The sequence below is a fragment of the Mustela nigripes genome, chromosome 4 (genome assembly GCF_022355385.1).
Source record: "Mustela nigripes isolate SB6536 chromosome 4, MUSNIG.SB6536, whole genome shotgun sequence".
Taxonomy (NCBI): Eukaryota; Metazoa; Chordata; class Mammalia; order Carnivora; family Mustelidae; genus Mustela; species Mustela nigripes.
In genome coordinates, this window is record NC_081560.1 from 165,944,760 (window position 1) to 165,967,011 (window position 22,252).

General features: G+C 44.4%; 1 protein-coding gene across 10 annotated transcripts in view; it reads left to right on the plus strand.

Moving 5' to 3' along the window:
* Window positions 1–22,252, plus strand: part of GBF1 (golgi brefeldin A resistant guanine nucleotide exchange factor 1) — a 122,718-nt gene that overhangs the window by 86,292 nt on the left and 14,174 nt on the right. For 2 of the 10 annotated variants that reach the window (XM_059398427.1, XM_059398429.1), the window contains exons 4-19: window positions 3,225–3,356; window positions 9,063–9,181; window positions 9,711–9,819; window positions 10,337–10,397; window positions 11,619–11,673; window positions 12,371–12,469; window positions 15,229–15,376; window positions 15,692–15,915; window positions 16,445–16,613; window positions 17,043–17,254; window positions 17,593–17,691; window positions 18,279–18,473; window positions 18,698–18,887; window positions 19,788–19,928; window positions 20,285–20,373; window positions 21,791–21,993. In XM_059398427.1, coding sequence (XP_059254410.1) covers window positions 3,225–3,356; window positions 9,063–9,181; window positions 9,711–9,819; window positions 10,337–10,397; window positions 11,619–11,673; window positions 12,371–12,469; window positions 15,229–15,376; window positions 15,692–15,915; window positions 16,445–16,613; window positions 17,043–17,254; window positions 17,593–17,691; window positions 18,279–18,473; window positions 18,698–18,887; window positions 19,788–19,928; window positions 20,285–20,373; window positions 21,791–21,993 — 2,245 coding nt within the window. The remainder of the gene's footprint in view (window positions 1–3,224; window positions 3,357–9,062; window positions 9,182–9,710; window positions 9,820–10,336; window positions 10,398–11,618; window positions 11,674–12,370; window positions 12,470–15,228; window positions 15,377–15,691; window positions 15,916–16,444; window positions 16,614–17,042; window positions 17,255–17,592; window positions 17,692–18,278; window positions 18,474–18,697; window positions 18,888–19,787; window positions 19,929–20,284; window positions 20,374–21,790; window positions 21,994–22,252) is intronic. The other 8 variants (XM_059398428.1, XM_059398430.1, XM_059398434.1 and 5 more) reach the window with 5 other exon arrangements.

Below are 22,252 nucleotides of genomic sequence, written 5' to 3' on the forward strand. Positions count from 1 at the left end.
AGAGAAATGCAAACTGCTGTTCTTCACACAAGAACCTGTATACAAACGTTGATAGCAGCTTTATTCAAAACTGTCTCAAACTGGAGAAGCCAAATGCCCTTTAACTAGTGAATGGATGAACTGTGGTGCATACACCCTGTGGAATACCACACAACAATAAAAAGGGAACAAACCGCTGAGCAGCAGTTTAGGTGAAGGCATCATGCTGAGTGAAAGAAGCCAGTCTCAAAAGTAACATACTGTATGATTTCATTTTATGACCTTGATAAAACTGGTGATGGAGAATACATTAGTGGTTGACAGTGGTTGGAGTGGGGAGGAGGGTGTGACTACAAAGAGACAAAAGGGAGTTTTCTGGGTGATGAAACTGTTCTGTAGCCCTGTTGTCACACCGTCACAGTGGTTGCAGGAATCTATATATGTTCTATAAAATTTTAGAACACAATGCCAGAAAGAGTTGGTTTTACCAAATTAAAAAATGCACATGGCTCTGGAAGTGTCAAGCCATGGCTGTGAAATTTCCCTAGTCTTTCACCATGAAGGAAGACCTAAGAAAGTATAGTTACAGCAACTGGATGAAAGCTCAGAAAATGTTTCATTTCCCACCTCTTAATTAAGGATTATTTTTCCATCTAGACTTTTATATCTCAACTGTACCAACCATGACCATATTTTTTAAGTGACAGACCAAATCATATATAATAGTTAACGTTCCTAAGGCAGCAAAACTAGATGACTTTATATATTTTAATATGCTTTACAAAAGTATTTGATATATTTCAGTTTTTCCTAGTATTTTTATTCCTTGCATCTCAGCCCTCTACTACCTCACACACACAAAGGTTTTTCTCGCAAATTGTACATCTCTAGGTGGGGGTAGGTGGGGGATAAGAAGCAGGTTTTATACAGCTGATGTGATCACTGTACATACAGGCTTGGAAAATGCTACCCAATCTGCCAATTAATTAAAGCATTAATCTGAGGAGCAGCCGGGCCCAGGGAATGTTTACTGAAAGGGGGTTGTGGTAGGAATTGAGTGGGAGGCTCCCTACATTTGCATGAAAATGAAAGTACTTAGAAAACCCAGCTTTCTTTTGTGTCTGAAGGTGGGCAGCCTTGACCATGTCCCTTAATCTTTCTGGGCAATTTAGGAAGCCTTTTAGTGAGCTGGTCTCTGGAAAATAAAAGCATTGCAGACTCTAGAAAACAAACTCTATAGAGTAGGGTAGAGAGCAAGTCCAGTGCAGTATTACTTCTTAGATCTGGAATGAAGCCTTCTAAATTTGGGAGTTTGTGCTGGTAGTTAGGTAAAATAGACGTAATGGTTTCACAAGTTTTGAAACCATGTATATAGACTGCATTTAAATCCCAGCTCTGCCTCTTATTAGCTTTGTGATTTGGGGCCAATCATGTAGTTTATCTAAGCCTTATTTTTCTCATCTGTGAAATAAAGATTATGAATTGCTCCTTCATCTCAGAGCAGTTAGCCCTTTGGTTTGCTCCAGGCAGAAAGGAAGCCAGAGTGGTTAGGACCTTCCAAGATTACAAACTGTCTCCAAAAATAGGGACTGTGCAGCCTTTTGTTCTTCTTAGGCTTATTTTTCAGCAAGGGACTAGAAACCTCAGGGTTTTCCCTTACCTACCTGGGATAAGCTACATTTTTATCTCTAAGAGAGGTGACCTTGACCCTAACAGCAGAATAAAGGACAGTAGCTCATCCTAGGACCTGTTTGGCCAACTTGAGATGATGTTTATCTATATGTCACCAGGAGGAGTGGTGAAATGGACATGGAAAATTGATCCAACAGTAGTTGCTGCTGTTAAAGAATCACTTTTAATTTTTAAATTATGGATATATATATATATATATATAAATATATATATATATATGTATATGTATATGTATATGTATATATATCAAAATTTACCATCTTGGGGCACCTGGGTGGCTCAGATGGTTGAGTGTCTGCCTTGGCTCAGGTTATGGAGCTCCACGTCGGGCACCCCCCAGGTCGGACTCCCCTCAGGTCAGGCTCCCAGCTCAGCAGGAAGTCTGCTTCTCCCTCTCCTTCTGCCTTTCCCCCTGCTCTCTCTCTCTCTCAAATGAACAAATAAAATCTTAAAAGAAAAGAAAAGAAAAAGGCCAATGTGGGGCTTCAACTCAAGACCGTGAGATCAAGACCTCCAAGGGCCCTGGGATCAAGTCCCTCATCGGGCTCCTTGGTATGCAGGGAGTCTGCTTTTCCCTCTGCCTCTGTCTCTCGCTATCTCTCAGACAAATAAATAAGTAAAATCTTAAAAAAAAAAAAAAAAAAGTTGCATGCTTAATTTACCAAGCCACCCAGGTACCCCTATTGCTACTTTTCTTTTTTTAAAGATTTTATTTACTTGACAGAGAAAAGAGAGATCACAAGTAGACAGAGCAGCAGGCAGGGTCTGGGGTGGGGGGAGCAGGCTTCCCGCTGAGCAGAGAGCCTGATGTGGGGCTTGATCTCAGGACCCTAAGATCATGACCCGAGCCCAAGGCAGAGGCTTAACCTGCTGAGCCACCCAGGCACCCCTATTGCTACTTTTTAAAGCATGATAATGATACTGTGGGTTTGTGTGTTTTTTTTTTTTTTAAGATAGATAGATAGATTGATTGATTGATTGCTTTAGGAGCGCACATGCAGGAGGGGCAGGAGAGTGAGGGAGAGAATCTCAAGCAGACTCCATGCTACGCATGATGCTGGGCTTCACCCCACACTCCTAAAATCACCACCCGAGCTGAAACCAAGAGTTGGATGCCTAACTGACTGCCATCTAGGTGCCCTGATACTGTGGGTTTTTTTTTTTTAACTTCTTAATTTTTGAGCTAAAAACTAAATATTTTACAGATGAAATGATACAGTGTCTGTGATTTGATTTAAGGTAATCCAGAGAAAGGAAGATTGACCCAGTAACTAAGAATTCTAGCTGTATGGCACAGACAAGAAGGGCCTTTTTCTAGCTTTTGTCAGATGGCATCCCTTCATTTCTTTCCTTTTTTAAAAGATTTTATTTATTTATTCATGAGAGAAAGAGACAGAGGCAGCTGGAGAAACAGACTCCCTACTGAACAGGCAGCCCAATGTGGGACTCAATCCCAAGACCCTTGGATTATGACCTGAGCCGAAGACAGACTATTAACTGACTGAGCCACCCAGGTACCCGGCATCCCTTCATTTCTGTTTCTTTTCTTGCAGAACTCTCAGAAATTGAGCCCAATGTGTTCCTCCGTCCATTTCTGGAAGTGATTCGCTCTGAAGATACCACTGGCCCTATCACTGGACTGGCGCTCACCTCTGTCAACAAGTTTCTGTCCTATGCACTCATAGGTAAGAGCTCAGTCCTTGTTGGATGATCACAACACTTCATTTCCTGCCTCTCCTGGGGTAGTCAAGCTTTAGGTAGTGAGCTGGTAGTACTGGAAAGTTTCTCCTAGCCATCTGTTTCCTTGTAGGAGAGAAGTAAGACTGTTACTGGTTACTCATCATGCTAATTGACTCAGGTTATAGAGAGTGCCAAGGAGGTGGGGGTTTCCTTGGGACTCTGGTTTCTTTATACTTTGGAGGGAATTAAGAGTATGGTGCCTGGTGCACTTGGAGGTTTAATTTGTTTTTTTTTTTAAAGTTATTTTTCAAATACGGTGCATGCTTATTTTAAGAAGATAAACAGTGGAGAGGTGACTAAAAGAAAAATTAGTGGTATCTCCTCTCACTGTTCCTTCTTCCTTAGGTAAATCATGTTGACAGACTGGTTTGAATCTTTCTGTACCTTTCTCTACATGTATATAAACATGTACCATTTAAAAAATAAGAGTTTTAAAAAATTTTAAATTTAAAAACTGGGGGCGCCTGCGTGGCTCAGTGGGTTAAAGCCTCTGCCTTCAGCTCAGGTCATGATCCCCGGGGGTCCTGGGATCGAGTCCCACATCGGGCTCTCTGCTCAGCAGGGAGCCTGCTTCCCTTCCTTTCTCTCTGCCTTCCTCTCTGCCTACTTGTGATCTCTGCCAAATAAATAAATAAAATCTTTAAAAAAAAATAGGAGTATGTGCTATGGATTTTCTTTTTTCACTTTATAGTATTAACTTAGAAAGATGTACATGATATAATTAGCCCTCTGATTTATTCTTTTCCCCCCAGTTTGATTGAAATATAATTGACGTATTATATTAGTTTTAGGTATACGACATAATGACTTAGTATACATATGTTATAAATGATTACCACATTAAATTCTAGTTAACACTTATCACCTCATATGGTTTCATTTTTTTTTTCTTGTGATGAGGACTTTTAAGATCTCCTCTTTTAGCAACTTTCTTTTTTTTTTTATCTTATTTATTGATTTGACAGAGAGAGAGACACAGCAAGAGAGGGAACAAAGCAGGAGTAGTGCGAGAGGGCAAAGCAGGCTTCCTGCTGATCAGGGAGCCTGATGTGAGGCTCCAGCCCAGGACCCTGGGATCACGACCTGAGCCGAAGGCAGACACTTAACTACTGAGCCACCCAGGCGCCCCTTAGCAACTTTCAGATATGCAGTGTAGTATTTTTAAATATAGCTACAAGTTATTCATTGCATGCCTAGAATTTATATATCTTATAACTGGAAGTTTGTATATTTTTCTCTTATTATGGTAAAATACATACAATATATAAATTATCATTTTAATCATTTAAAAATATATAATTCAGTGATATTAATTACATTCACAGTGTTGTGCAATCATCACCACCATTTGTTTCCCAAACTTTTTCACCCCAGAAGAAACTCTAATCATTAGGGGACAATATACCATTTTCCCTCCCCTCAGTTCCTGGTAAGATTTTTTTTTTTCTTAGTAAAGCTGGGTAATTTCCATAGTATAGATTTATCAGTCTTTCTGGTGGCTCAGTTGGTTAAGTGGCTGCTTTCAGTTTGGGTCAGGATCCCAGGGTCCTGGGGAGTCTGTTGCTCCCTCTCCCCTTCCAACCCCCCGACCCGGCTCCCCACAATGTGTGCATTCTTTCTCTCTCAAATAAATAAAATCTTCTAAAAAATATTTCTCTTATTAATATTTAATATGTAGATTGCCTATTTTGAGCCACTATAAATAATGCTGAAATAAGCATTTTTTGTTTGTTTGTTTGTTTGTTTGTTTGTTTTGTTAGAGAGAGAGCAAGCAAGTACACAAGCTGGCAGAGAGACAGAGAGGGAGAGAGAGAACCACACTCCCCATTGAGCCCGGAGCCTGATGCGGGTTTCCATTCCAGGATCCTGGGATCATGACCTGAGCAAAAGGCAGACACTTAACTGACTGAGCCACCGAGGCATACCTGAAATAAGCATTCTTGCTCATATCTCCTTATTTAATAATTTTTCTTTGGATGGCAGATTCCTGTACTTGAAATTTTTGGATTAATGGTCATGTGCATATTATATTTTTATAGGTACTGCCAGCTTGCTTTCCCAGAAGATTATAGTATTATACTCCCAATGTTTGAGAATTTCCATTTCCCCACCCTGTCACCAGCACTGAATATTAGTAGTATTCTTTGTTTTTGCTAATTTGATTGGTGAAAACTTATTTTATTTTTCTTTTTTGGAGTTAAAAATTTGAACAACTTTTTTTTAAAGATTTTATTTATTTATTTGACAGACAAACATCACAAGTAGGCAGAGAGGGAGAGGGGGAAGCACGCTCCCCACTGAGCAGAGAGCCTCATATGGGTCTCCATCCCAGGACCCTGGGATCATGACTTGAGCTGAGGCAGAGACTTTAACCCACTGAGCCATCCAGGCACCCTGAACAACTTCTTTTCCTCCTATTTTTATTGAGTTGTTTTGGTTTTTCTTACTAATTTGCAGGAGTTCTTTGTGTAGTGGGGATATTAATCCATTGACTGTCATAGTATTACAAATATTTTCTCCCAATTTAGCCCAAATATTTTATCCAGTCTATTATCTCTGAATTAGTTTAGCTGTGTTTTTTGGATTCCTTTTTAGTTGGTCTTGTCACTCAGGATCCTGAATTCCTTTTCCCCTATTGCTAGCCCATGTGCAAGGGTGAGAACATAGAAAACAGGCAGCTGTCTTTGTTTCTAAGTAAGGAGACAAGAAGAGAGACAGCTCAGGCTGTAGCTAGCCACGGGGGGAAAAAATGGCCTTCAGTTCAGGGCAAGAAAACCCTTTATCTTTTCTAGAAAGTGGGATTTGCTTAGCTGAAGCATTCAGGATCCCTAGCAGAAATCCTAGGTGCCAGCTGGATTCTGAAGAGGTACATAAGCCTCTCCAGGCACCCTAGTCCTAGCTTCATACTTTTCCTAAGCAAAAATCAGGCCCAGCTACTTCCAGCCTTGCCCTGAGCACCACCTGCAGGTCATCTCTCTCCACAGCCTCTAGCCGCCGCCTTCTGCGCTTCTTCCCTTGCTTTCTTGTCAGTGTTACTCTCTCCCCTTCCTGGGGTTGGCAGACAAGCTTGTCATTGGAGACCTCAGGCCAGATGGTCATTGGAGTTTCCTGTGGTGGGAAAAGAGAATGCTGTAGGTGGTGATTGCAGTAGGCATGAGAAAGGGGGCAGGAAGGAGTGTTCGAAAGCCAGAAGGCGAAGGAGTTGAGATTGGCAGATTTCCCTGCAGTCTGCTCCAGAATGGCCAGGAAAGGAGGAAATTCTAAGGAAAGGGTCCTGAGGAAGACAAATTCTGCTAAGTGAGCCCAAACCAAACAATCTTTTGTTTAGGCTATTCTAGAAGAAATACCCATTATCCCTCAATCCTGTGACCCAAGGCTTCTAGGATTATCTTAGGTCCTACTCCAAGGATCAGCCTTTTGTTTGGCCCCACACAGCTGCCAGACCAGAATTTGTGCCACTGGTTGCCTGGCAGGCTCTGCCTGCAGTTCTAAAAACCTGTCACTCTTACCTGCCTTTTTAGAAGATTAACTTTACTGCTTCATTCAGGCTCAGTTAAACTACTTTAACAAGGGAGATGACTGAAAGAGGGGAAGAAATAGACCCCTAGAAGCCTTATGAGGTGGGAGCAAAGCTGCAATTCACTGAGCTCCAAAATACCACATAGAACCTGGATTTCCTGTGCGAACAAAGGTCCTGCTGTGGACCCTGGAGGCCTGAGTAAAGATGGTCAGGCAGGGCTGTGAGAGAAGACTCAGGGCAAGGGCCTTTGGAGTATAGGATTTGCTGAGTCAGGGGCACCTGGATGGCTCAGTCGGTTGGGCCGCTGCCTTGGCTCAGGTCATGATCGCAGGGTCCTGGGGTCGAGCCCGCATCAGGCTCCTTGCTCGGTGGAGAGCCTGCTTCTTCTTCTCCCGCTGCCTGCCACTCTGCCTGCTTGTGCTCTCTCCCTATCTCTCTGTCAAATAAATAAATAAAATATATATATTTTTTAAATGGATTTTCTGAGTCAAATAAGAGAAACATGGAGAGCTGGGGTGATAGAAAGAGCTGGGTCACCCATACACTGTGTATCATCCTGAAATTGGCTTCCTTCTGCATGACCTCTAAGTAACCACTCCTGATGCCAAATAGGGGCATGCTCTAAGGACAAATTGAGTCTCTGGCCAGGTGTCAGAGAGGAATTAGGACATAAGAGAAAGATGAAAATCACGTACAGTTCATGAAAATCTTCAGGCTCATGGTTGTAAGGGAAATGTTCTGGTTTCTCAGGTATCCCACCTGAACTTTAAGCTCAGGAGCTGTTAATTTTAGATACCAGGAAAGAGAAAATGATAATATTTCTTTTAATTTCTTCCACTTAATACTAGGAGGTGCTCTTGTGTATGCCATGCCTCCTCTAGAACAACTTTTTCTGTCACTTGCAAAGCTTTGTCTTGTCCCTACCCTTTTTTCCTATTTATGCTTCCCTTTCAAGGATAATCCAGGCAGTTTGCGGGACCCTTCTAGGCCTTGATGGAGGCCACTTCTTTGGCTCTCCCTTGTGGGTATTTAACACATGAATGGGAGCAGTTTCCCCACTTGGCAGCATTTGTGTTAGTTTCCCGCATGGCACTGGTTGTCTGAGGTAGCTTCTTCCCTCTTCTTATTTACTGTTGAAATTCTCTCTTCCTCCTGCTCCCCAGTCAGCCAGCCTCCAATCCTGTTTAGTTTTCTCCTTTCTGTTCTTTTGTTTTTTAAAAAGATTTTATTTATTTATTTGACACAGAGATCACAAGTAGGCAGAGCAGCAGGTGGTTGGGGAAGGGGGCAGAAGCAGGCTCCCTGCTGAGGAGAGAGCCCTCTGCGGGTCTTGATCCTAGGACCCTGAGATCATGAGCTGAAGGCAGAGGCTTAACCCACTGGGCCACCCAGGCTCTCCTGCCCCTTTCTCTTCTAATGCCTGTTTAGTTAAGCTGGTAAAATGACTCTTGCTTCATGTCATTTTATTTTAAATAAGAATGAAACCAAAGCAGGAAGAGGTCTCTGATTTGTTGTAACGTGGCACCCAGATTTAAGTATTGGCAGCAGTGACTGTCCATTTCTTTCCCCTACTTCCCAACCTCACTTGCATCTGAACACAAAACTCTAAAAGCAACCAGAGAGAGATGTGTTGAAAGAGAACACAAACAGAGAAAGGCTATAAGCTTGGTGTTCAAAGGTCTGGCCCTGTTTGGCCCTTGCTGTGGACCAAAAGCTCGTATTTCTAGGTCCTTCCTCTATGAAACAAGTAGCTTTACACCAGTAATTCCAAAGTATCCCCCCTGACCAGCAGCATTAATTCCTTCCGGGATCTTGTTAGAAATGCAAATTCTCAGGCCCCACTAATGCAGAAGCTCTCAGAGTGGGCTCAGCAATTTGTATTTTTGACAAGTGTTCTGAGTCATTCTGATGTATGCTTAAGTTTGAGAACCACTGTTTAATATAGTGGGATTTGTGCTGAGGAGCTTGTTAAAGCCAGTTACGGGCGGAATTCTCAGGCAACTTAAGTAGCCATGAGGTAGGAAATTGGAGAGGAGAAAAACAAAGTCAAAGCAGTCCTTGTACAGGATATCTTGCCTTTTCTGTCTCTTCTTTCTGTACCATTTAGTCTCCCCTTTTTTTGTTGGCGCAGATCCCACTCATGAGGGCACAGCAGAGGGCATGGAGAACATGGCAGATGCTGTCACCCATGCCCGTTTTGTGGGCACAGATCCTGCCAGCGATGAGGTTGTCCTGATGAAAATCCTTCAGGTAAATGGAGAGGAAGAGCAATTAGATTAATGGCCAGGAGCTGGTGCTGTCCGCTCTCCTTACCCAAGTTTGCCAGCAGCATGAAACCTTGTTTTGACTCCACCGGGGCTTATGGAGCTACTTTATTTCCAAACAAGGAGCCACTTACCCAAAGTAAAAGCTTTTTCCAAGGAAATAATTGAAAGCTTTAAATGAACTGATATCAGATACTGGAAGCCCTTAATACACCTGTACCTCTGCAGACCATATCTGCCGTCCCATCTCTTGGGATTGTGGGCTAGGGCTGGAATGAGTGCTGAATTGTGTCAGGGTCACACAGAGTAAAGGCACAGTTCCCAAGAGGAGCTCCTGGAAGATGCCCCCTACCAAAATGAAGTGAGGTCAGCATTCTTGCTAACCTCTCTTTCTTATCCTCGCGTGCTTCCATAGGAGACTAGAGGAACAGGAGGCAGCTTCTCTCCCCTCAAGTGCACCCCACTTTACCCCACCTGCTTTATTTATCACTGTATCTCCTCTTTCTTCCTGGTAGGTGCTGCGGACTCTGTTGCTGACCCCAGCGGGTGCCCACCTAACCAATGAATCTGTGTGTGAGATTATGCAGTCTTGCTTCCGGATCTGCTTTGAAATGAGGCTCAGTGGTAGGTGCTTGAATATTAGGCCTGTCATCATTTCTAGGGCCAGTGTCCATGAGTATAAATATAGGGTGCTGTCTCTGAACCCCGGAGAGATAGAAAACTCAGGACTTGTCCATCACCTACCTACCTTGTAGACCCATAGGGGTCTTGAAGTCTTTACTTGATTATTGTACACCTAGAATAGGAACCTTAGTTCATTGTACCAGGGCAAGAATTGGGATAGATCTCAGACTGACTCAACCCAGGCACCAAATCTTCCTCCCTTGAGGTTTCTGGGATAGACACTAGCCTGCAACCCTTGAAAACTCTTCACTGTGCCCCCTCCTTTTTTTCCCCTGACTCAGTAGTGCCACCTAGTGGGATAGTGCAGTTGTGGCTGCCAGGCTGAGCTGGAGCTGGTTTTAATAAGTTTGGTATAATCCTTAGTAAACAAGGTTTGGAGGGGAGTCTGCTCGGAGAAGCCTCCTGATAATAGCCCAGCAAGTAATGACACCTGTGTTATTTGTTTTTGCCTGTGCAGAGTTATTGAGAAAATCCGCAGAGCACACTCTCGTAGACATGGTGCAGCTGCTCTTCACAAGGTAAACCTGCTGCTGTTTGCTTCAGCCCGGCTGCCCAGGCCTCTTGAGCCTGGCTGCTTTCACACAGCCACTTCAGGGACCTGGCCAACCCTACAGCCACTTCAGGGGCCACTGGGATTATGGATGGGGATAGTTCCCTTGGTCCAGGGTTACTGAACAAGGGAGAAGGAGGAGGGACCTGGCTTGGCCTCAGCGGGAGGCAGAGGGTTATTTGATCTAGGCTGACAGACCTTGTTTTGCTTCCCAAACTTGTGTCTGTTTCTGTGCAGGTAGCAGCTGGGAAAGGGAACCCAGAGAGGAAGCCAGATTCAAGGGAGCCTGGAATAGGATGTTGAGCTCTGTAAGGAAGCTAGGATGACCAACCTTGTTTGCCCAGACTATCCTGATTATAGCACTGAAAGTCCCTGCAAACCCTTCGGTTTCTGGCAACCCCAGACCACTGGTCACCCTAGTCAAGGTCCTCAATTTAGGGCCTAGAAGGCCTTCTCATGCTATGCCTAACTGCCTGTTTCCTATACCTTTTTTCAATAAACTGACTTTGAGAACAGTTGACTGAGGCGAGGACTTTAAAGCCTCCTGAGATGATATTAATAATGAGGATGATTATGCATCTGCGGGGCTGGGATTATTTGGGAAATCGATGTACCTTCTGCTCAATTTTGCTATGAACCTAAAACTGCTCTAAAAATTAGTTAAAAAACAAAAACACTTCCCCATGGGATTTCATTTTGCTTTCAAATCTATAAGAAGTAATTATTAATATGTACAGACTAGATCTGCCCCTGGGCCCTGCTGCAAAGTGTTCTTACTCCTCAGGCTCAGATATATTGGTTTCAAAACTCAGCCTGCCTTTAACTCCTTACTCTTTGCCCAGTCTCCCAGAGTCTTGATGGACTTCCCTCTTCCCCATCTTGCGGCGTTCATCAATACTTATCAAGAAAACACAAGTAGGAACAAGTCAGTTTAGGATGAAAAGAGCCACCACATTCCAAAGGCATTTAGTCATCTTACCCTGGTGACTACCTTCTTTTTAAGAAAGTGTCTGTATTATAAGTCCCCCAATTTCTTCTTTGATGAGGCTTTCAAAAAGATGCTTCTCTTCCCAGCTTTTCTGAGGGGCAGGGCATGCTTGGGCCCAGAGCATCTTTGGACTGTGGCTGGCATGCAGGGGAGATTTGTTTTTGTCCCTAATGACAGTCCATGGGATTCTCTATCTTATAGGTTACCTCAGTTTAAAGAAGAACCCAAGAACTATATGGGGACCAACATGAAGAAGGTATGACCTGCTATCCCTAATCCAAACCTTGGTCTCCCAACTTTAGTGCTATGGAGATTTTCCTAGATATCCTTACTTAGCAAAAAACGATTTTGCCTATACAAGTCTGCTTGAAATCTAGAAATAGGTGTCACTCCTTTAGTGAGAAATTTATTTTTCCCCAGATACCTCTTCTTCCCTAGCCTTTCCTTCCCAGCCTATCTTTGTTGACCCAATACATAAGCTGGTGAGCCAGTCCTTCATGGAAACTTGGTGAAGCCAATCAGGTTGTGATAAAAATGTATGTTGATAAAGATGAACACCCTACCATCCCCTCAAGATCCAGCCTTGTCAGCAGGTAGGTGGCCTAAGGATCCTATGCCCTAAGTCCCACCCTAATGCTGGATTAGACAGGGCTCACACTTGTGCTAGACTCTGTTGATGAGACAAATCAAGCCTGACTCTAGATCAGAAGGCTCTCGAACTGCTATAAGAATGGTGGTCAGAAGAATGGCCTCTTTCTATCTTAAAGTCCTGGACTTCACAGGCCTCTGATGATTCTACTTGCAGCCCTACCCTTGACCCTTGGCTGTTTGGTGCATGCACCTGACCTTCCTTCTCCCTAGCCACCCATTCCCATTCCTGCCCTCTGCCCTGTTGGCGTGTGTCTGAGTTTATGTCACTTTGTTTAAATCGCTCGTTTGCCTGTCTTTCACAGATTTCTCCATGTCTCCTCAGCAAACTGGAGCTAAATAGTGGGGAGCAGACCAAAGCCCTGAACCAGTTAGAGAGGGTACTACTCTTTAAGAACCTCAAGGTCTCTCTCCCTCTCCTTTCCCCTTTTAATTTATTTAAGTATATATACATAGATGTATATATATGTGTGTGTATATATATATACATCTGGGTCCCATTTCCATTGTGGGAAGCACAACTTACCCCTCCCTAGTAACACAGCACGGCTTTGGAAGTGTTGCATGTGTTTGTAGCTTTGCAGTGTTGGGAATTTTCCTGTGGCATTTGGTTGCCTGGAGGCAGAAGGAAGCTTTGAACTGGTGATACATCATGTAGTGAGCCTAAAGAGCCTGGGTCCTGCTGACATCGTGTTAGGAGGTTTAATATCTCCCATTTCTAGGGGAACTGTGAGGGGCCTCTAAGCAAGGCCCTCCCCCCTTCTACCCTCTCCCTGTCTCAGAGCTGGCATATAGAGCTTAAGAATAGTCTTGAGTCATCTGGATACTTGAACTGGATTTGGAGGGGAAGGATAATCCATCTAGTTGGGGTCTTTATTTCTTAGTTAACATTAAAGGACTTCTTCCAAGATTTAGGATTCTAGATGGATGGGAAGGAGCTAGAAAGCCCAGGTCATTGAATAAAAAGATACTGTGTGTTTCTACACCTAGCCATAGGCCTGCATTCTGTTTGCATGAATTGTGTCAATTTTCATTTGTGTGCTTGACTTGTCACAAGTTGCATTTCTCTTTAGTAGCTGCCTGGCATTTTGCCATGATTATTAACCTAGGACCTTTCTTTGTAAAGCTTATACTGCCCTTTGGAAATACAGTTATATAAATAAGGTGTTGTAGAGTTCCATGAACACCTGCTGCCCCCCCACCTTAGAATCTTAGGACAGGGAGCATAACAGGGAGCAGAGTTATGATGGATAAGGTGTTGTAGGGTTCCATGAATACCCACTGCCCAGCCCCGACCTTAGAACCTTAGGACAGGGAGCATAACTGTACTTTAAAGGTTGAGGCATTTGTGAGAACTGGCAGCCTCTCGTCTCCTACTCCAGCCTGGAGGCAGAGAATACTAATTGAAATGATCAGGTTGGAGCGAGCTTTGCTGAGGTTAGAAAAGGAAGCAGGAGGGACTAATCCTAGTGTAGGAAGGCATCTTAGTGAGTGACTGGCTTCTCAGTAGAAGTAGAACCACCTAGAGTCTCTGAAGTTGGGAGACCGCCTAGAGAGAAAAGATAGCTCACAAAAGTGGATCCAGCTATTAGTGCTTTTTGGACCTCAGTAACAATTGCTGATAAAGCCAGGAGGTTCTTGTTTCCTCTTTGGTCTCTTGAGCTTCTTGACCATGTATTTGACTGATGCTTACTCCCAGAACATTCTTTTTACCATGAACTTGCCACAGATGTGCTTCAGTGGTTACTGGAGAGAGCACCCTGATTCCTGTGTAGCCACAGTGCTCAGAGTGCTGGAAGCTTTGTTCTAGGCATTTTACTGTAGGCTTTGTGGAGATGGAGGGACAAGAAGCGTAAATCCAGTGTGAGGCTGTTGCTCTGTTAGTAAGAGCTGGGTGCAGGGCTCCACTCTCGGACCTCTTTCTTTTCTGGGTGGAGCTATTGGTAAGGAAGGTAGAATTACGTGGTTTCTAAGCAAAAGATCAGTGGTTACCCATGTTCAGGAGGGCTTGGGGGAAGTCAAGGAAGGAGGCCTGTTTTCCAAATACTAGAAGGAATTGAACAGGCAAAGGATAGCATGGGTATATTCAGCCTCTAGGAAGAGGCAAGGAGGAAAAATGCTTCTACTCTATTAGAGACATTCTGATGGTCCCTGGACCATTACTGTTTCCCTGTCCAGGGATGGTCCATCAGTATAGGAATAGTATGATGTAACTGTAAAGGGACTGGTTTCAAACCCTAACAGAAGGCATCAGGACCAGGAAAATGAAATGGACCTAAATAAAGTAGCTGTGAGCTTAGAGTGGAGAAAATACATAAAATCTTATATCCCAGAACAGTTCCCACAATGAGTTATAGAGATTTTCCTTTGTGACTAAAATGAAGCTATAGGAAAAAATGGAAATACAGCAGGAGAGAAGGAAATAGAATAGTGTAAGAGTCCAAGAAATCAGTAGCCTTACTATCTGAAAACATAAAATTGCATTTAGAAAGACCTAACAGTGGGAAGAACAGGTCTCAGTGATGTAGCAAAATTGGGAGCAATAGAGAGCAGAGCAACAGCATGACATGACCCACCATCCTTAACTCCAAGTTGGCTGGGATACCACTCCTTCTTAACTCCAAGGAATGAGCCTTTGACCAATCTGATGCAAAAATTTCAGAGAGCCAGGAATATGTATAGGATCTAGGCCCAGTGCACGAAGTAGTGGGAAAGCTGAGTGTGACAGGGAAGTTGTAGGCTGTCATAGTGGGATAAGAACTAGGAGTATGAGGCTGTGCTACTGATAGTTGAACAAAGCCCAGGAATCCAGGACCTGTAGATCTGAAGCTTCAGGCCAAGGAGCCTCTGCCCTCACCTTTTCTGCAAGAGGGTCAGGCACCACCTAAAGGTTTTAGGATTGCCAGGACTCAGGAAAGCAGAGTAATGTGTAATTAGCCTAAAAGTAGACTGTTTAGGAGGCTCCTAGGCTGACCTGTGAAGTGGAAGATGTAGAAGCCAGATTAGAGGAGTAGGAATGTGTTCTGATGGTCTAGAGTTTTCCTTTGGCACAGATGTGGCATATAGGCTGTTTTCTAGGGATCAGTAGGAGTAAAAGAAGGGAGATTGCTAGGGAAAGAATCTTAATTTGAATACCAGTGCTGATGAGGTATGCTATTTCCAGCTGAAAATGAGAGCAGGAGGCATGAGTGATTCATCCAAGTGGAAGAAACAGAAGAGATCCCCCCGGCCTTTGCGCCATATGACCAAAGTCACATCAGGTTCAGAGCTGCAAACCCCCAATGGAACCACCTTATCCTCTAATCTCACTGGTGAGTGCCCTGAGTTGCTTCCCCTGATTAGAATAGATAGAAAAAAATGTCTTTCCTCAAAACCAGCCAACTAAAGGGTTTTGGTCTTTCTACTAAGAGCAAAAAGGAAAACTCCAGGTCTGTCAGACTATGACCATTTAGCAATTCTGCAGTGACTTAAGGTTGTTCTCCTTCCAGAGGGACTCTGACTACATCAGAGACCAGCGTTTATAGAGATTATTATTCAGTCTAGGAAATAGAGCCCCTGGTGCCATGGAGGGTATGTGTTTTGCACAGGGTCTCTCATCTTCAAGCCTAACTTACTTTGCTTGGCAGGGGGCATGCCATTCATTGAGGTGCCCACTCCCATCTCCTCTGCAAGTTCAGAAGCTGCTTCAGCTGTGGTCAGCCCCACTACAGACAGTGGCCTGGAGTTCTCCTCCCAGACCACCTCCAAGGAAGATCTTACTGACCTGGAGCAACCTGGCTCTCCAGGGTATAACACAGCTACAGAGCCTGGCAGCAGTGACCCAGGGGTTCCTGAGCAGCCTGACCCCCAGGTATGGCTTTGATTTCTAAAGGCCCCCTCTCTAGTCTTTTCCTGTGGGAATTGGCTTGATCCTTTTCATCTTTTGTCCAGGCCTTGGCTCAAAAGAAGGTTGAGGTAGGGGGTTATTTCTTGTTTCCTTGAATCACCTGTGCTATATAGAAAATCCACAGCAAGATTCAATGTGAGAGGTAGCTCATGGGATTTATGAAGCAATGCATACAGATAGTACTTGGCAAAGGTAAGAGAGATGGCCATAGCTTTGTCTGGAAGGTAATGATCTAAATCCCAGGCCTATGAGAGCCTCTGTTGCCTCCAGAGTTCTAGTCATTTTAGGTCACTGATGCCCCAGGAGGTGCTTTCTGAGTCTTTCATCATACTCTGCCTGAGCCATCTTTCATTGTGCATTGATTCATAGCCTGCGGAGCCAGCCCTACACCTGCAGTCCATTAGAGACACTTGGAGCATAGGCATTTCAGGGGAGTAAGTTCCAAGTTGCTCTTCTTTCATCCCTCTTCCTATCCCGCTGCTACCGGTCATAGCAGGAAGGGGTCCCTGTGGAAAAGGCCCAGTCAGCATCCGTGGAATCCATCCCCGAAGTGTTAGAGGAGTGCACGTCCCCTGCTGACCAGTCTGACTCTGCCTCTGTCCATGACATGGATTACGTCAATCCCCGAGGTGTGCGCTTCACACAGTCCTCCCAGAAGGAAGGTGAGTTCTCTAAGGCAGGCTCTGCCTATTCACCACCTCCATCCTGCCCACTAACTGTCCTCAGTCTAGACCATCTTGGATCCAATGTGTCTTGTGGTCCATTTTCTAGTCAGGAAATGGAATCAAGCCAGAGGACTCTTGGTGTGGATGGAGCCCTTCTCTAACTTACACAGAGAGGGACTTTGGTGGACAGTAGGAAGTGAGAGGAAAGAATAGCTTGAGACTTCTAACAGAAAATAGGGTCATCAATTCTGATTGCCTTCAATAAGTGAGAGTAATCTTCTTAACCTCCCCAGAAAAAAACCTTTTTTTTTTTCCTTGAAGAGACTCACTTACCTGCAATTGCCTTGTATAATGCAGGGCAGGCCAGGCCAAGCTATCAAGCCAGTTGTTTCTTAGCAATCCCACTTTACTCCTGGCCTTCCTTAGGTACAGCGTTGGTCCCCTATGGTCTTCCCTGCATCCGGGAGCTCTTCCGCTTCCTCATCTCCCTCACCAATCCACACGATCGCCACAATTCAGAGGTTATGATCCACATGGGACTGCATTTGCTGACAGTGGCTCTTGAATCAGCCCCTGTAGCCCAGTGCCAAACCCTCCTGGGCCTCATCAAGGATGAGATGTGCCGCCACTTACTCCAGGTAAGACTGGATTTCTAGAGGGGCTCTGAGTCTCTGGCTGTTTTTCAGGGTCTCTTAAGGACCAGGAGTGTGCAGGGAGGTTTGGCTGATAGGTGCAAAAAGTATAGGATCCAGGAAAGAACCTCCCTCCCCAACTGGCCAGTGGTCATTGTCAAAAGGACACTACTAGTTCCCTGGGAATTTTGGCAGCCAAAGAGAAATACGGGAATGGCTAGATGTGGAGTTCCCTTAGAGCACAAGACCTTAGTGGCAGCCTCACACAGTTTGCTTTCCTGTTTTTCTCTTGGTTGAGTCATAGGTTCAGAAATCTAATGATTTAACCCTACTCTGATCTCCAGCTACTCAGTGTAGAGCGACTCAACCTTTATGCTGCTTCCCTGCGGGTATGCTTCCTGCTCTTTGAAAGCATGAGGGAGCACCTCAAGTTCCAATTGGAGGTGAGTGTATTGAACTTGGAAGAACAAAAAAAATAGATGTATGGCATCTCCAATGGGGAGATGCTCCAATAGCTCTGTCATTCTGCAGGGATGGGATTTAGGGGCTCCCGTAATATAGGGCTTTTAGCCTCCATAGTTTTATTCATTGGCTGGCATCTTTGGTGGAAAAATTAAAAGAAGCCCAGAGGAAACTGGCTGGCTATAACATGAGAGAAGCAAAATATGAGGACTGGTGGACAACCTCACTGTGAGTGGGTATGGCTTTTCTGCCTGGCAGTTCTGCAGCATAGGCAAGCAAGTCAGACGGCTTCGCCACTAAGTTGCAGAAAAGAACTCTGTAGTACCAGGTCAGGCTCACAGAGCACAAAGAGGGTTAGTAGGCAACTTGTTTTGGATCAGGTGTGAGGTAGAGAGCCAGGTCTTCCCCAGTGTGGAGGCCAAAGAGGATAGAATACCTTTAAGGGTCTCTTACTGCATGCCTCCTGGCTGGGCTTCTACTTCTTGTGTTTAATGGTTTACCTGTCTAATTTTTCTCTTCTATCTTGAATTTTTCCCCACCCAAATGGCTATTACTGCTTTATTGCCAGATGTACATCAAAAAGCTCATGGAGATCATCACTGTGGAGAACCCCAAAATGCCTTATGAGATGAAAGAGATGGCACTGGAGGCCATTGTGCAGCTCTGGCACATCCCCAGTTTTGTCACTGAGCTCTATATCAACTATGACTGTGACTACTACTGTTCAAACCTCTTTGAAGACCTCACCAAGCTGCTGTCCAAGGTGCTGACCATTATTACTGACCTCAAGAAAGAAGGCTCTGTTAAGAAATCTCTCTGGTGGTAGAGAGCATACGATATGCAGGGCAGGAAACACTTGAGAGTTGGGGAACAGGAAGAAGAAAGGCATTTTCTCAGGGCAGTGTAGAAGTTAAAAGAGGTTTCAGGGTTTTTGGAAAAGTGTAAAGTATTCTCACCTCAAGTCTCCTGGATCTGTTTACTTTGCAGAATGCCTTCCCTGTGTCTGGTCAGCTCTATACAACACACCTCTTGTCTCTTGATGCCCTGTTGACAGTGATTGACAGCACTGAGGCCCATTGCCAGGCCAAAGTCCTCAACAGTCTTACCCAGCAAGAGAAGAAAGAAGCAGCCAAACCTGGCTATGAGGCAGTAGATGGTTCCCGAGAATCCAGCAATAGTGAGAGGCATTTCTTTCTTTGAGGAATCCTAGGATTCTATGCTTATCACTTTTCTGTTCACTGAATCTTCTCTTCATCCTTTATATCACTTCTTCTGGGGGCTCTCCCAATTCTGTGTTTCCAGAGTTTGATGGTTTGAATCATTGGCCAGGCAGAGTAGCAAGATTCATGGACTTGTCCTTTTCTTATCCTCCACACTTTGGCTTTCTTATAGAATTATTATTATTATCATTTAAAGTATAGTTAACGGCACGTGGGTGGCTCAGGTGGTTAAGTGTCCGACTCTTGATTTTGGCTCAGGTCATGATCTTGGGGTCAGGGGATCAAGCCCTGCATTGAGCTCTGCACTCAGCGTGGAGTCTGCTTGTCCCTCTCCCTCTACTTCTTCGCCCCCATGCCCCCGCTCATGTGTGCATACACACACTCTCTCTCTCTCTTTCTCTAAAATAAATAAATAAAATCTTGAATGAAATAAAGTGTAGTTAAAATACAATGTTACATTAGTTTCAGGTATACAACATAGGAGTAGTATTATTTCTTTATGGGGAGAAAAGAGAACCTAGATTAAAGGATAAGATTTCTCTTCCAGGCCGTACCTTCCCCCAACCCCTATATCTGCTTCCACCCTAATTAATCTTCTCTGACATCCCCTTAAGACTGAGGTTGCAGAAGATCAGAGAATGGGACTAGGTAATCTCTGTTAAATTACAGAATCTAATGCTTAACTAATCTGGGACAGTGACTACTTATTTGGGCTTAGGTTTGTTATCTTCAGGGCTGGTGACTTATGTGGGGCTTTGTGGGACCTACCCAGGTCTCCTTGACCTAGTACACAACTTCTCTTGCAGCTCTGCTTGGTTTCTTACCCCGTCTTCATTTATTTTCTTCTCTCTTACCAGCTGAGAGAGCCGCCAGTGATGGGAAACCTGTAGGCTTAGCCCCAGACATCCCAGGCCTACATCTGCCAGGTGGAGGGCGGCTGCCAGCAGAACACGGGAAACCAGGATGCAGTGATCTGGAGGAAGCTGCTGACTCTGGGGGTGGGTACTGGGTGTCCATGATCCTCAGCCCCCTCAACTGGAGGTTTTGGCAGAGAGCCCAGGGAGGAGGGGGAGGGCACAGACACCCTAAAGCAGTATGTGAGTGAACCTTGGCTGCTCACCCATACCTTCAGAGAGAGAAGGAAATATTTGAGAAGCCAAAGATATTTGAGAGAAAACATTTGGAGCCCTAGAAAATAGGACCTCTAAGAATGTAGAAGACTGATGAGGACAAGAAAATTTTTGAGGCATTTTTCTTCACTAGATAGTATATTGGCAATCTTCCAAAAGCCATTATACTGGTAAAGGAGGTCTTACAGGTTTTTCCTTTTCTTCCTCCCATATCCTGTTCCTAGCTGACAAAAAGTTTACCCGGAAGCCACCTCGATTTTCCTGTCTCTTGCCAGATCCACGGGAACTGATTGAAATTAAAAACAAAAAGAAGGTATGTATGGCCATCCCCAGAACTTAGTCTCTGCCTGCCTCGGTCTGGGTGTCTTTTGTAGGGTTTCTGTCCCAGAGGATAAGGGAGAGTCTAGCAGCTCATTGAGCAGTTTCCCAAGGCTAATCTTTGCATTTTTGGGGACTTCAGCAACCATCCAGTCTCCTTTGAAAGCCTTCCTTTCTAAGCCGTGGAATTAGACACACCCTATTGTGTGCCCCTTGGCAAATCCTGCCCTAGGTGAGAGCCAGTTGTTAACTGGTGGTAACAAGAGCCTGGGATGGTGTCATGTGGGTCACTGGAGGTTATTGGTTATCTCAAGCCCTGGGGTAGGTATTGGCAGTGAAATAGAATTGACATTTATCTGGTGCTTTAGTAAAGTTCAAAAAAATTGTTTTTTAAACACAAGGAAAACTTTTATTTAACCCTTTCTTTCTCTTATGGTCAGCCTAAATGACTGGTTTGTGTCCCCTTGATTGTAGAGCTGTGGCTAAATAGACAAAAAGTTGAGTTATCATCACAGTTAGTTCACCTTGTCCTTAAAAGCTGGGAAACTGGAGAAGAAAGGGAAATCCAAGCTAGGCTATAAACAGATGCCAGGATGGCTATAAAACTGGGGAGAAGAGGGATCCTTGGGTGGCTCAGTTGGTTAAGCGTCTACCTTCAGCTCAGGTCATGATCCCAGGGTCCTAGGATCAAGCCCTGCATTGGACTCCTTTCTCAGTGGGGAACCTGCTTCTCCCTCTGGTGGCTACTCCCCCTGCTTTTGCTCTCTCTCTCTCTGAAAAATAATTAAATAGAATTTAAAAACAAACAAACAAACAAAAACCTAGAGGGAAGAGACCTTCTCTAGTCTCTCTTTCTGCTTTCTTCTGATTTTTAAGTTGGTGGAGAAGGGCTGTCCTTGTGCATCTTGAGAACTCAGAAAAATGAGTGAAAAGGAGCTCCTCAGCCAGTTCTTCTTACTTTTTTTTTTTTTTTTTTTTTTTTTTTTTTAAATTTTTAAGTAGACTCTATGCCCAGTGTGGGGCTTGAACTCACAACCCTGAGATCAGGAGTTAATATTCTACTGAGTCAGCCAGTTGCCTCTTATGGTGCAATTTTTTAAAAATTCTGTTTTGTTTTTAAGTAATCTCTACACCCAACATGGGGCTCAAACTTACAGCCCTAAGATCAAGAGTCACATATTCTAGTAACTGAGCCAGCAGGGCACCCCGGTTCCTCAGCCAGTTCTAATTAGACACGAAGAATGGGGACAGCTAGTGGGGCTAGTATGATCCAGCCTTAGTTTTGGAGTTACTTAAAACTACATCCTAGGAACCTGTTAGGTGACCAGCTGTGGACTGTGATGGAGTTCAGCCTGGCCTTGTCTGGTTTAGGAGCTGAACAGCTTGTGACACCTCTAGTATTTCTCCTCCAGCTGCTAATCACTGGCACAGAGCAGTTCAACCAGAAACCAAAGAAGGGGATCCAGTTTCTGCAGGAGAAAGGCCTCCTTACCATCCCAATGGACAACTCAGAGGTTGCCCAGTGGCTCCGAGAGAACCCTCGGCTGGACAAGAAAATGATTGGAGAGTTTGTGAGTGACCGCAAAAACATTGACCTGCTGGAGAGCTTTGTGAGGTGAGGAAGTGGCAAGAAGTAGAGGACATAGTTGGTGATCAAAGGGCAAGGCATCCCTCAAAGTAGTCTCAGTCAGTTCCTGCTGGTAACCTAGGTCACACACTCTTCCTCTTCCCATGACTTATGTCTTTTGGACCTGAAAGAGTCTCCAGCAAGATAGCTTTGGGAGCCATTTCATTCTGCATAGAGAGCATTGCAAAGGGATAGAACAGGGTTCCTGAGCACAAGGTAGATTCCAGCGGATGGGGTTTCCAGGCAA